The sequence below is a fragment of the Patella vulgata genome, chromosome 4, assembly GCF_932274485.2.
Source record: "Patella vulgata chromosome 4, xgPatVulg1.2, whole genome shotgun sequence".
Taxonomy (NCBI): domain Eukaryota; kingdom Metazoa; phylum Mollusca; class Gastropoda; family Patellidae; genus Patella; species Patella vulgata.
Genome location: NC_065882.2, coordinates 2,915,507 through 2,930,967, shown reverse-complemented (window position 1 = coordinate 2,930,967; position 15,461 = coordinate 2,915,507). Strand labels below are relative to the sequence as shown.

Here is a 15,461-nt window from a genome sequence, read left to right as displayed (position 1 = left end):
AGACCCCTAAGCGCAAGCGAATTATTGAAATAAAATTGAACCATGTGTTAGTCACGAAATGACCTAGTTTGTGTCGAGTGGACGTTAAACCCCATTCTCTCTCTCCCTCTCTCCCTCTCAATTAGATTTAGCAAGACAATTAGGAGTTTCTCGTGAAACAGGTCGGAGCTAAATATTATTCGCAACGCTACGCTAGCCTTACATGAAATACGCTCCCTTTGGATACACCCCAAAAGTTCCAGGATGCGCGCATATATCAATCGATATAACAAGGCACGTCTCTTTTGTGCCAATCTTATTAAAACACAGAACCTATTTCGTTTCGTTGTTTCTAGTTCAAAATTTCGTTTTACTTGTTTTCACTACACGAGGATCTGGATAAGTGGTTATATAACCCACGATCTACTTGACGTGAGGGATATTACCCAATGAAACGGTAGCACGACGAGTTTATGGCGTTAGCTGCACGGAACTTTGGTTAAACCACTAGAAGCGTCAACGCTAATTGATTAATCAAATGTCTGACGTCATAAGGCTAAAAGCCGCTCATATGACGCCTGACGCGACCTTCCACTACAACCGGTACTCAGAGATCTTTGTTTTAATCAGATTGCTTTTGTGTCGAATATTTTTCAGACAGTTTGAGTTACTATAACGCCCCATAAACAGTTTATTTATAGTGTCACCCAAGTATGAAAAAGAAATGAAATGGGGTTTAACGTCCTACTGTTTTGCTCCAAACTGGGCTAATGAAGACGGGCATACGCCATACAGTGTGCTATGAGGGAAATTTTGCCCGGACAGCGGCACTACGGCCTACTCTTATATCGAATTCCAACTGCCAAGGGATTTTTACGTGCACGCCAATGTGTACACGGGACCTCGGTTTTTCGTCTCATCCGAATGACTAGACAGCTGTCCTTGTCAGGCCCTCCGTCGTGCATCACTGACAAGGGGGAACCACGCCGGAAAATCGGGATGAACTTTCTCGGCCAATGCAGGGATCGAACACCCGACCTCCCCCAAGTATAAACGTCCTACTTTTCTGCTCCGACTGGGAAAATAAAGACGGACGGTATGAAATAAATTGGGTGCTGCGGTTGCTCAGTGAGTAAGACATTGGCTCGCTAATCGATTTACTTGAACCCATATTTTATAGAAAACGACCTGTTATAGAAGGGATAGATCTAAAAAGGAGTAAGCATACAACTGCCACGTGCACGACCCCCTGTAGCATTAATATTTTATATTTGAGATTTTAAAAAAGGCATGTGTTTGACTGCTTTGAAAAAAACTAAATATTTTCACAGTCAAACGGGTCGTTATTACAATACTTTTGAGAAACTGGAAGTAGGGCTAAGTGGGCGGAGTAAAATTCTTTATCCGCGCATAACTTCTGCGCAGATTGTCATAGTTACCACATGGCCACTACTTCCGTAAACAATATTGGCAGGTGTTATTAATGGATGCATACCTACTGTTGTTTTTCTAAAACAAGTTTTACTGTTGTGACATTTATTCTAGACTGAAAGTGAAACTTGAATAGCATAATATTCAATTTCTCAGTCAAGATGAGTTTAATGAACCAAGGAAGAAACGAAATCAGGTTTAATAATAGTGGTGGAAAATGTCTTTTAGAAAATTGGGTGGAGGAGGTGATTGTTTATTTAATTTAATTATTTATATACTTTTAAATTGGATCGTAGACCTTTTAACTTTTTACTTTATTTTATCTAGATTTGTCTATCTAATAATTACAGATTAATATTTAAAGCAGCTTCAAATGACAAATGTCATAAATTATTAATTAGACATTTATTCACAATTAACTCTCTTCCGACGTTGTTTGCCTTTGTCACGGATGGAGGGCCTGATAAGGACAGCTGTCTAGTCGTTCGGATGGGACGAAAAAACAAGGTCCTGTGTACAAATTGGCATGCACATTAAAGATCCCTGGCTTGGCAGTTAGAAATCGATATAAGAGTAGGCCATAGTGCCGCTTCCAATGCAAAATTTCCCTTATATGTAGCACATTGTGATGGCGTATGCCCGTCTTCATTAGCCCAGTAGGACGTTAAATTTCATTTCATAATCAACTCTGTAGTCGGATGGATGAGGTTTCAATGGATTTGCGATCTAAAAATTTAATGGTAAAATGGATAATGGAGACTTACTCTTGGTTGTCAAGTATGGTAGCCTACCACTGCTACGATGATATACGATTTAGTCTAAGTAATTTGAATGAAATATTCAATATACCAATTTTTCATTATCAATTATTGAACTGTTACAAGTCGCAGATCCTTACGTTATGTCTGACCAGCAAGAACACTAGTTTCAAAATCTTGGTAGTCTACTTGTCTGCACTCTATTTCCAATTCTGTTGTATAATTTGTTGTACTTTTTTTTCAGAGAAATGTTTCACACTTAGATCAATCAAATAAAGATTTAGATAAACATACTCAATCAGAAATATTACGAGCCGGCCATCCAGGTTTATTAACTACAACATTTAACAGTAAAGTAGAAGATTTAACAACATTTCGTGTCTCCTATAAAAAGCCAGAAACTCCTAATGTCAGACAAGTGGGTAAGTAGGCAGTCTTAAAGCTGACGATGGTCATATTATACATTTCGGAAAAGATCTAATTTTACACGGATTAAGCCTAATCCATGCTATGATATAATGTACTCAAATAATCTGATTCAAACACAGATCCTTTTTCGTTCCGTTTTTTTATATTTCAAGAGTTGTTACATGTATATAACAGGCATTCTGGTTAATGTGAGGGATTAGCCAATAAAACGGTTTGTTGAAGCGAGTTTTGGGCGTACAATGCACAGAACTGTGGGTATCCTACTAGAAACATCAAGGCTGATTGGTTAATCGAATGTCTGACGTCATTGGGTCAAAAGCTGCTCGCAACCTCCCACTACAACTGGTCAGATCGTCATGTAGTAGAAGCCATTGAAAGATTACAAAAACGAAACAGAATATAGATCTGTACATGTATTTTAATCAAATTGTGTACCCATTTAATTTTAATTTAAAAGACAAAATCAAAGTATCAATGATAATGCTGACATTAACAAGTAACAACTAAACCGAGCGCTAGGTGGGTAAGACGCTGGCTCGCTAGACTGGAGGTCGCATGTTCGATCCTTGCATTGGCCATAAAGGTTTATCAGGATTTTCCAACATGGTTTCCCCTTGTCAGGGGTGCAGGATGGAGGATCTGACAAGGACAGCTGTCTAGTCATTTGGATGGGACAAAAAAACGAGGTCCCGTGTGTACATTGGCTTGCACATAAGAGTACGCCATAGTGCCGCTGCCCGGGCAAAATTCCCCTCATAGCACACTGTATGGCATATGTCCATCTTTATTAGCCCAGTCGGAGCATAACAGTAGGATGTTAAACCCCATTTCATTTCATTTCCTCGAAAGGCAGGACAGTAAAGGGATAATAATTCTGAAAATGACAGAAAATTTATTTTATTTTAACAAGAAATATAAAATGACAAAGCCTGTCATAATTATTATTAACAAATGAAATGGAGTTTTACATCCTACTGTTTTGCTCCTAAACTGGGCTAATGAAGACGTGCATATACCATACAGTGTGCTATGAGGGAATTTTACCCGGGCAGCGGCGCTACAGCCTACTCTTATAACGAATTCCAACTGCCAAGGGATCTTTTACGTGCACGCCATTGTGTACATGGGACCTCGGTTTTTTGTCCCATCTGAGCGACTAGACAGCTGTCCTTGTCAGGCCCTCCATCCTGCATCACTGACAAGGGAGAACCACTCCGGAAAATCTGGATGAACTTTCTTGGCCAATGCAGGGATTGAACACCCGACCTCGAGGATTGAGGGCTTTGCTATCAGTATACTGACAAACATAATTACTTTACAGGTGCTAAGAAACAGTTAATGGAACAGATGTTATATGAGCAGCTCAGGTAAGAACTAATAATGATAGGTTGCCAGACAACGAAACATACGCCCACAGCAGCTTAATCGTCCGAGCTGTCGACTAGGGTTGTCACATAATTATTCTTTGTGTGTAATGGGGTGGGGGGGGGGTATTTACAAGATACTGATATCAATTTCATACAGATCAGATTATAATTTTCATCGTTTAAGAGTTCACAAATTGAAAACATGGCATTGTTGAATACATTTTTACAAAACATTGACTATGAGATTTTGAGAGATTTAAGTTTACATTCGCAACAGTATCCCATAGCCCTGATTATCTTGAAACCTAAAACAAAACAATTCTTGTCCCTCACCATTTTATTAAAATTAAAATCCAAATTCAATGACAAAACATATTTTATAATAATATCTAAATCTAAATGATTTTAAACATACATTATGCAAGAGATAAATCTGCCTATTGAAGGTCTTTCTTTAGGCCTGAAATGTTATCTAAATTATTAATTAGACATTAATTAACTTATCCAGATCGTAATCAACTCTCGATGTCATCGCTAGTCTGCGATATTCACTGGATTGGAAACCGATCTGCTGCTCAACGCTCATTCATGATTAAATCAAAAAATGGATAATCAAGACTATGTTGTTATCGTATCGACTTTAGTAATGATGATCGAGGCTAGGCCCAAAATTGAATCGCTGAATTCTCGGTTCAGAGTGGATCAATTTGACTGAAATTTTCAGCAAATTCCCTTTACATTATCCAGTTTTTATCTATTATAGTGAGAACTGCCAGCTCTTTATCTAATCTCCCATAATGTATCTTTAATTCAGCAAAGAAGTAAATGAAGAATTTAACCCACCCCCTCCTGCTACAGATTTCCGATCTGTGACTATCGTTGATTATACAAAAGATTTTACACCAGAAGAACCCATTATTGATACGTCGGTAAGTTGATTTAATTTATGTTTTATCTTTAGTTATATTTGATTAAAATACAGAACTATATCTTGTTTCGTATTTTTATACTTTCGGTGGCCTTGAATACATGAAGATCTGATATTGGAAGGTCGCATCAGGGGTCATATGAGTTTTGACCCTATAACGTCAGACATTTGATTAACTAATCAGTGTTGATGTTTCTAGTGGGTTACCCAGTTCCGTGCACCTAATGCCAAGAACTCGTCCCATCTGAACGACTATACATTGTCCGTTGCCAGGCCCTAGGTGCTGCACCACTGACAAGGAGGAACAACATCGGAAAATCCTCATGAACTTTCTCTGCCAACGCAGGGATGGAACATGGGACCTTCAGGTTAGCGAGCCAACGTCTTACTCACTGGGGGGGGGGTGGATGGCTGAATGGTTAGTGTGGGCGCTGTATCATAAAGTCTGTCGTTGAGTCAACTGGTGTGTTTTCGATTCCCCGGTTGTACGTGACAAGGAGTAGGGTCGCCTGTCCAACCTTGTGGGTTTTCTCCGGGTCCTCCGGTTTCCTCCCACTGCTAAAGACCCCTACGCACAAGCGAATTTTTGAAATAAAATTAAACCATATGTTAGTCCCGAAATGACCTAGTTTGTGTCGAGTGGACGTTAAACCCCATTTCTCTCTCTCTCTTACTCACTGACCCACCGCAGCTCTGAGATTAAATAAACACATGCATCTTGTACTACTTAATCTGAAACATACCTTGTTTGTATTTTATAACAGACAAAAGAGCTTGTATTTTCTTTCTGTGTAACATAACATTAAATCTGGTGTTCTGTGGCTGACAATGGCCTGACATTCAGTCTAGTGACAAAATATGAGGCTAACAATATTTGGGGTGAAAAATTTGGAGAATCTTGATTCATAATCTTATTTCCTTTTCTTTTGGAGGATCTCAAAATTGTTGATTCTATCTATAGTTTTATTTGTTATTTCAGAAGCACAATTACAAAACAGAACAACCAGTAACATTCTGGACAGAACACCGAGATAGAGTAACGGTGAGTATTCTCAACTTCCTATTGATTGGTCAATCCATGCTTTATCTGTACTTATGAACCAGGTAACCATGGTTTTTACCTACTGTACCAGAAAATCAAATAGAAGTGGTATAGGTTGTTCCATGGAGAGTAAGCATGCTCAGTGCAGTCGTTGTTTTTTTTATTCCAGAGGAGAGTGCAAAAAAGCTCCTCTCAATCAACAAATTGAAAAAATCGCTCCCCTAAAAAAGCTCTCCCAGTTTCGATAAGAAGAGTGATTTAGAAATTAAGGAGAATGATTTAGAAATTAAGGAGAGTGATTTAGAAATTAAGGAGAATGATCCGATATTAAGGAGAGTGATTAGTTGTGTGTATGGGAAATGGTTCTGAAGATCAATAACTGCATGTAATGCGGTCATTCCTGGTTTGATAAATGATAATAAACCCACAATGACTTTGTAAAGGAGAGCGATTTTGAGTTTTAAGATGAGGGAGAAAAACCTCCCCTCGGTCGACATTCAGGTGAGCGGCAGACGCTCAAGGGCGACCACACGCCTTAAAAAACAATGACTGCTCTGTGTATTTGATCCAAGAAAATTACTAAGGGTTATCCAGTCTGATTTCCCCTTGTCATTGGTGCAGGAAAAAGCATCTAGTCCAGTTGTTGGTTCAAATTTATTTCATTTACCGAAATTCGCTTGCACAGAGGGTCTTTGACAGTGCGAGGAAACCCGGGAGGTTGTACAGGCGACCCTAGCCCTTGTCACGTACAAGTGGAGAATCGAAACCAATGACAGACTTTATGATACAACGCCGACAGGTTATCCAATCAACCTCCCAGTAATACATGCATTCTCATATTTGGTGTTTCAGGGAGTTACGCAAGTTAAAACAGGTGATAGTGGATTTAGAAAGAATGATGCGTTTAGTAAACCTATAGATGAATATTGGGATGAACCACAACCATATGAACTTGAAAATTATCCTAAGATGTAATGTTTTATGTATTTATTGATTTTATTGTATAAAAATATAAAATTCAAATATTTGTTATTTATTTGTGTTGGATAGGTGGTCCGAGAGAGAAATTGGGTTTAACGTCCAATCGACACAGACTAGGTCATTTCGGGACTAACATATGGTTTAATTTTATTTCAATAATTCGCTTGCACGTAGGGGTCTTTATCAGTGGGAGGACCCAGAGAAAACCCACAAGGTTGGGCAGACGACCCTACTCCTTGTCACGTACAACCGGGGATTCGAAACCACGCCAGGTGACTCAATGACAGGCCTCATGATAACAGCGTACAAATGCTAACCGTTCGGCCATCCAACCCCCCCAGCGAAATATTTTCATGAAGAAACATGAAAGATGGAATATACCCTGTAGAACAAAAAACTTCCCAGCCAGTTCTCAATTCCACTTATGTCGCACACAGTTTTATTTTGGGATTGAAATTTATATTAACAAGTAGGCCATGCTTGACCAATAAAATAGAGAGAGAGATGGGGTCTCCACTTGACACAAACTAGGTCAATTTGGAATTAACATATGGTTCAATTTTATTCCAATAATTCGCTTGTGCGTAGGGGTCTTTAGCAGGGGAACCGGAGCACTTGGAGAAAACCCACAAGGTTGGACAGATGACCCTACTCCTTGTAACATACAACCAGGGACTCGAAATCACGCCAGTTGACTCAATGATCACATGTTAAACCATTCGGCCATCTAACCCTCGAGCTTAATTAGGTTGCGGTAACACACGAACTGTTCACAAGAGAAGATAACTCTCAAGTGGTAACTACACCCTGTATAGTGGTATCACCACAGACGAAAAATCAGCAAATAGTTAGGCTTCATGCAAAACACAGGATTCAAGTTGAATCATTCACTGCATCCATTAAGGTGCGCTTTCACTTCTGCTCCTCACGACGCAACTCGACTTCCCTTCGCAGGAGTCATTCACTGCATCCATTAAACAGTCCTTCATGTTTTAAGGTGTGCTTACTTCTGCTTCTCGCGACGCACATCAACTTTCCTTTGTTGGAGTCATTCACTGCATCCATTAAGTTGAAAAAACAAATCCAAAGATCTTTATGCTGATTTCTATTTATTTTAAAGTAATTAAAATATTTACAACAATGACTGTAGCTTACATTGTATGTAGAAATGATTCATGATAAAAACTAACACAAAATGACTACAAGCATGATATTTATCCAAGATGGTCCCCTGCACATATAAAGTCATGCATGGATTGTGCGTTAGGGTTAGCCCTGTTTACATCTCTAGACGTTGACGAAATCTGCAGGTCCTAACTCTTATCCTAACCCACAATCCACGCATGACGTCACATGTGCAGGATCGTCACCGATTTAGCCTTCTCAATTTATCCAGTCATAAACCCAGGGCGTGTAAAATAAATAATCGCTTTCAAAAATAACATTAAGTTGAGGCTATGTAGAAAGTTAAAATAGATGGTATTTTGGCTAAAACCATGGAGTTATTTCATCATCTGGTCATATTATTATGGTGAAAATGGTCTAATAAAAATATGATGGCCAAACGGATTTCAGGCATAACCTTAGGCCTTAGGCATAACAATGTTTAGTATTATTTATGAAAGATTGTCCATTTTCCATGTGCTTGCGGTTTCCACTGGTAATGGCAATGAGTGGTCCTGCTACAAATTAGTTAAATACAGCTGTCAATTTCTAAAAGACATTTATGTCCCATTTAGATTTTAGTTCTGCTAACAGCACTTTGTAATGTAAATTGCTTGGATGTCTATTTCTCTTTGAGACTTATGGTTGATCTAATACGACATGTCTGTATCGGGCTAGTGTTAAATGATAAGGCCTGCTCAATTTTTCATCTTAGGTCACAAGATGTAAAAACAGCTAGATCTAATCCCAACACTAACTCAACCCTGAACCTAGCCCCAATGCTTACTCTAACCCATACCCTAAGCTTGTTTACATCTTGGCGACCTTGACAAAAATTGAGCTGGCCTTAACAAATAGATTTAACCGCCTGTACAGACAACTTCATAATGCATAATTATATTATCCACACATCGTAGATTAAACTAAAAACAAATATATGACAATGTTTATATATAATTGTAATGATTATGTACATATGATATGATTTCGTGACAAAGGGAAGCTACTTACGCTGTACAGCTCGTAATCTGCAGGGGAGTTTTGACTACAATCAATGGCCTACTCCTAAAACAACGACCTATCTACTAAATAACAAGCCAATCAAATTTGAGGACCCTGTTTTCAGTTGTTTTTGATGGTATCATCTGTCGTAATCAAAATACAGAGAATTGCCACCAGAATAAAAGCTGATGAAATGCAATTTGTCTTACAGGAAACTTTTGAATTAACAAGACCCTCGCATTATGTGACATGTCAGGTTTCATTTCAAAATGGATTAAGAGCAATAATTGCAGTCCTTCACGTTTAAGGTGAGCTTTTGTTCCTGCTCCTCTCAAATTTGCTTCGCGGGAATCATTAAAGACTCCTGCAAATTAGCTAAATCACTCTCCTAAATATTGAGATTAATAAACTAATTGCAGTTTTTGTTTATTTTTAAACTGCATACCTCAGAGCTATCAGTTTCCATGATGATAATTTTGACGCTACCATATTCTCCAAACATATTCACCAAATATTAAACAAGACTAAAGCATAAATATAATTTGGCTCTCCTTAATTCAACAAAATGTAGACTTACTCTTGCAATATAATTAAGGTTTTTTTTTTAAGGGAGCTTTTTTTTTCTTTTTTGAAATTGGCAGGAGTTCTTTTGTGGCTCCCACACATTTATATAAACGTGAAGCACTGGCTAGTTAAATAAAATTATTGAAAATACCGGCCTGTAAGGTATAGAATTGTAAAAAGGTTTTTAAATTTGGTAGAACTATCCTTGTGACACTTGATGAATGAAAGGTTTTATACATCATGATTCACATCAACCATTTTTATTTGTTCACCTTCTACGTCTGTCATCTCTTCTGTCTTTCCTACAATAATACATCAGACATTTACACGTTTGTCCTCACTAAAGATAAACCAATATATCAGCAAGAGGGGGAGAGAAATGGGGTTTAACATCCACCCAACACAAACTAGGTCATTTCGAGACTAACAATGGTAGCTACAATAAACAAATATATCACAGAGAGAGGGAGAGAGAGAAATGGGGTTTAACATCCACCCAACACAAACTAGGTCATTTCGAGACTAACAATGGTAGCTACAATAAACAACAACTTTTAAAAACTTTCTAGTTACCTCCGTTCAGAGAGCGAGAGAGAGAGAGACTAACATATGGTTCAATTCTGTGTCATGAATTCGCTTGCACGTAGGGGTCTTTAGCAGTAGGAGGAAACCAGCAAAAACCCCACTAGGTTGGACAGACGACCCTACTCCTTGTCACGTACAACAAGTAAATCGAAACCACGCCAGTTGACTCAATGACAGACGTGCTAACCATTCGGCTCCACCGCCCTCACCAAAAAAAAAACATTATAGAAACATTGCACCCTTAATAATACAAGTTTATTTTAATGTAATGAAATGGGGTTTAACGTCCTACTGTTCTGCTCCTAAACTTGGCTAATGAAGACGGGCATACGCCATACAGTGTGCTATGAGGGAAATTTTGCCCGGGCAGCGGCATTATGGCCTACTCTTATATCGAATTCCTACTGCCGAGAGATCTTTTAAGCGCACGCCAATGTGTACACGGGACCTCGGTTTTTCATCCCATCCGAACGACTAGACAGCTGTCCTTGTCAGGTCCTCCGTCCTGCACCACTGACAAGGGGAACCACGCTGGAAAATCTGGATGAACTTTCTCGACCAATGCAGGGATGAAACCTGTGACCTACAGGCTAGCGAAGCAGCGTCTTACCCACTAATCCACCGTGATCCCTTATTTTAATGTGTTCAAGTACTAAATGCCGTTTAAACAGTATAAAGAGTATGTTGTTACTCACTTGACATTTCTAGGTCCTCTAACAAATGCCCAATCAACATTAATCTTCTGTCCCAATATTTCACTACCATTTAAAGCATCCATTGCCGATTCAGCTTCTTTATGTGTCTCATATTCAACCAAAGCATAACCCTAAAAATATATTATAAAGCATAATGTTAAAAATAATTTATAGAACATACCCCTAAAAATAATTTATAGAGCATACCCCTATAAATATGTAATAATAAAGCATACCCCTAAAAATATATAATAAGGCATACCCCTAAAAATATGTACTAAAGCATAACCCTAAAAATATCTAAGGTACCAAAGCAGCCAGAGAAATACCCTGAAGGTTAGAGTTAGGCAGACAACCATGCACCTCGTTACAATTCACAATTTACACTTCAGTCAAGGATAGGGGCAATCTCGACTCCAGATCAGGGGTGGACTGAGCAGGAGCCTGTGATATGGTACAATTTCGACCCCAGAGATATTTTACCCTTGGTTTACCTCTGGTAAAACTCGACGGCCATTAATCAGCGTGAAATCGGTTCCTTAGCTCCTCCCCCCCCCCAGTGGCTACTGATTAGCAGGATGCCGATTTCTCAACAATTAGCCATTTCTTTGTAGCATGATTTACATATTAATGATCCTTGGAACATTTTCCACATCTGGACATCAAAAGTTCATTCGAAAACAATTGATTTGCTGATTCGGCTAAATACACGAAATTTCTGAAGAAACGCGAGTTTGAGCTACCATTTTGTGAAGCAACCGACGGAAGGATATATCACGTGACATTCAAAATGGCCGGCGAGTTTTAGTTTTACCGGAGATAAACGACTGGTAACCTTATCTCTGTGATCGAGATTGGGTTAGGGGCACTGGGGGGGGGGGGGGGGGGGTGGTAGCATGAAGACTATATCAAAGTATACTAACATTTTATGAAAGAGAGAGAAATGGTAATTAACGTCCACTCGACACAAACTAGGTCATTTCAGGACTAACATATGGTTCAATTTTATTTTAATAATAAGCTTGCGTGTAGGGTCTTTAGCAGTGGGAGGACCTGGAAAAAATCCACGAAGTTGGATAGGCGACCCTACTCCTTGTCACGTACAACCGGTTTTATGAAAGAAGTTTGCAATCAAGTTTTATCTTTAAAGTAATTTACCTTGAGGAAACCTGTTCTTCTGTCTAAGTTTAAATGTAAATTCTTTATTTCACCAAATTCTGAGAACTTGTCGTAAATATCATCTTCTTGCGCTTCTTCATGTACTCCAGTAATAAACAAAATCCATCCTTCAACCGCTAAAAATAAATACACATTTCAATTATAAAATGAATGATTTTATCAGTTTTTAAATTTAACCAAATTTGTAGCACATTGTCAGTGTACAGAAAGTTTTATTTGTCGCTGACCGGGGATCACGTGGCTAAGTGGGTAAGACACTGGCTCGCTAGCCTGGAGGTCAGATGTTCGATCCCTGCATTGGCCGAGACGTTCATTCAGATTTTCCGGCCTGGTTTCCCCTTGTCAGTGATGCAGGACGGAGGGCCTGACAAGGACAGCTGCATAGCCGTTCGGATGGGATGAATAACCGAGGTCCCTTGTACATATTGGCGTGCACGTTAAAGATCCCTTGGCAGGCGGAATTCTTTACAAGAGTAGGCCGTAGTGCCGCTGCCCCGGCAAAATTCCCCTCATAGCACACTGTATGGCGTATGCCTGTCTTCATTAGTCCAGTATAGGAGCAGAACAGTAGGACGTTAAACCCTATTTCATTTATCGCTGACTACCCAATCTTTATCAGTAAAAAATCTGTCCACTTGGTTTTAATTTTCTCATTTTTTCAATTATCATTTTGTTTCTATGATTAAATAACTATGACATAAAGTGTGCATTTGGAAGTTCTAATATTATTTTAGTAATTAAAAATCACTAACAAACAATCTTTAGTGTTTGGCAGCCTATAGACAAATACAGGCACAGAGACAAGATTAAATTAATATATTATGATAAATTACATCTTTGTGGTCCTGGTCCATCCACTGATAAAGCGTCATCTACTTCCATTCCTTCATATTCTTCTACACCACTCTTGGTTGGACCATCTGAAAACAAACAAATTCAAATTTAATCTTCAGAAATTACAAAGCTGGTCATTTCCGCACAGTAAAGACTCTACATTATGTTCAGAATTTCACTGTCAGTTTCGTCCTGATGGTCTAATACGCGGTTAGGTATTCCATGCACAGAGACCCAAAATAATTTCCTTTATCATTTTGACTCAAATCAGCAAACACACGACCTCCAGGCTAGCGAGCAAGCATCTTACCCACTTAGCCACCATAACTCACCCTACTCAAAAGACAATTTAACCGTAAGGAATTTATCCTGTTTTATGCAAACAACATTCACACATTGTTGCAATGAGGTGAAAATCATTTTCTCTAAATAGAAACTAGAACTAAACCAACCTGATCCAAATAGAAACTATAACTAAACAAACCTGATCCAAATCCTCTCCCTTTTCTCTTCTTTGCCTTTTCCTTCAACTTCACGAGACCTTCTGCAAAAACAAATAACATCAAATATTTTATACATGGACATGATCTAGCCTACTGAAAGTGAAAGATGGATTAATAAATATTTTATGATTTGTGCTTTCCGTCTGGTCAGATAATTTGCAACTAGATTCTTAAATCAAACTCATTGCACATGGGTATAATTTGTGGATAGATTCTGAAATTGTTCCTTACTGGTGGCTATGTTACAAATTAAGCTATTCCGTCTTATAAATATAAATTTATATTTAGATTTCAATGGCTTCTGCCAAGCTGTTTAGCCAAAGGGGACATATTTTTAACAGCATGTTGTGTCGCACATACCGACTTTCTCACTTAAATGTTCCTTCACATTGTACAAGCGTTCACAGAGACTAACACTTGGGCTGGCAATCAATACTGATTTTAAATATTCGATATCGGCAACCATTTCAGCAACTATGATCATCAGACTATGTTTTCTTAATGTTTGTTTCGTTCACAACTTATTAACAAAATAGTATTCGCAACTTTGCGACCGCCATCAATCACTGTTGACAATTTTTCCTCGGCCGCTTAAAACAATCAATAAATTCCTATTAAAATTGAGTTATTTCCCCTGAACAACTAATTATTCATTGTTGTAAACGACCGCAAAAATTACCGGCGCCGTGCTTGTATCATAGTGTATGTTTTTAGTTTTAGGGTGTTTTAAATGATATGCTGGTGATTATTTGACACAAAACATTAATTTCATATTATTGAAGCTCCTTTATTTTTTATACGAGTATCATTATCAAGAACTGAATATCAATATTTTCCCGCAGCCGCCTACTATTATCAACTATATCAATGTTTTTCGCCAGACCTAACTGACACGCGACTGTTTAGCAGTAAAGACTTGCCCAGTAAAATTGACTCTGGGCCGAAACTTTTTCGACAAGGATTCAATAGGGCGGTTCCTGAACGTACCGGTACAGGGCAAGTGTAAATGAGACCCACATTCAGAGTTGAACTACCAACTACTGAACTAGATCCTAGGATGAAATCATGCAATGGTCAATGCAAGGGTTGGATAACCATCTTAGGATCTGGAATTGTGCATGGCTTGTAGAAAAGGCTGGTTGTATTCAGTAGCAAGCCTTCCACAGCAATTAATACAGAGTGGGTCTGAAACTGGTCTTTACTTCGTAGCTTTACTTGATCGTCCTGGACTATTAACACACATTAATTTGGATTCCCCTGTAAATGCTTTTAATTTATAAAGATATTACAATTTGCCCCGTCCTCTGCTTATCCTGCTGCCTGATACAGCGCGCACAAACAACAAAACATGCATTAAACGAAGACAAGGACTGGCTATTATAGGCCTACATGAGTACATACATCATAATCATAAAACAAGAACATAAAGAACAGAACTGAGTCGGCAACTTCATTTTCTTGTCTTCTACATTGGGGTGGGGGTCAATATTTTATTTTCTGTGTTATCTCCAATATTTAAACGAACAAAAAACAAACGATTACTAACGATCTCCTTCTTCGTCAACCTCAAATTCATCCCCATCTTCAACTTCTAACATAACCTCCGCCATCGTTTACAATCGTTTTTAACACGTGCTCACTAGCGACGTCTTCCGTCAGCAACGACAACTCTTCCTTAAAAAGAATTTCTAAATAGAGTTGTTCCCCTTTAATCAGATTAGCCGTCTCAAGTAGCTGTTCCTATGTGTATTTAATCAGTTAATTGGGTTAGCATCCTACTATATACCAAAATAATGTATATTATATAATTTTAAGTAATCTGTATTTTAATGCAAAGTTTATTGCTTAGGAGTCATTTATGTCTCAGAATGCCACTAGTTTTTTGGATGGGACAAAAAATGTGGTCCCATGTAGGCCTACATGTTGGTGATGAAGAAATTAAAGAACCCTTTGCAGTTCAAATTTAATAAAAGTTGGCCATACCACCACTGTCTGGGGAAAATTCCCCTTCATCTAGCTC

The 15,461-nt window shown here is 38.5% G+C and overlaps 2 protein-coding genes across 2 annotated transcripts; one reads left to right on the top strand and one right to left on the bottom strand.

The window, feature by feature from the left end:
• The first annotated feature begins 1,429 nt into the window (after positions 1–1,429).
• LOC126819731 (sperm-associated antigen 8) lies at positions 1,430–6,957 on the top strand. Its single transcript, XM_050547945.1, has 6 exons — positions 1,430–1,655; positions 2,413–2,590; positions 3,919–3,964; positions 4,779–4,893; positions 5,872–5,934; positions 6,787–6,957. Exons 1-6 carry the CDS (start codon positions 1,572–1,574, stop codon positions 6,907–6,909), a joined length of 609 nt encoding a protein of 202 aa, XP_050403902.1. The 5' UTR covers positions 1,430–1,571; the 3' UTR covers positions 6,910–6,957.
• Positions 6,958–8,005: 1,048 nt separating this feature from the next.
• On the bottom strand, positions 8,006–15,130 carry LOC126819735 (RNA-binding protein 8A). Its single transcript, XM_050547949.1, has 6 exons — positions 14,988–15,130; positions 13,423–13,482; positions 12,938–13,024; positions 12,084–12,220; positions 10,926–11,056; positions 8,006–9,947 (listed from the first exon to the last, which is right to left on the bottom strand). The coding sequence occupies exons 1-6, from the start codon at positions 15,049–15,051 to the stop codon at positions 9,914–9,916; spliced, it is 513 nt and encodes a 170-aa protein (XP_050403906.1). The 5' UTR covers positions 15,052–15,130; the 3' UTR covers positions 8,006–9,913.
• Positions 15,131–15,461: the final 331 nt, after the last annotated feature.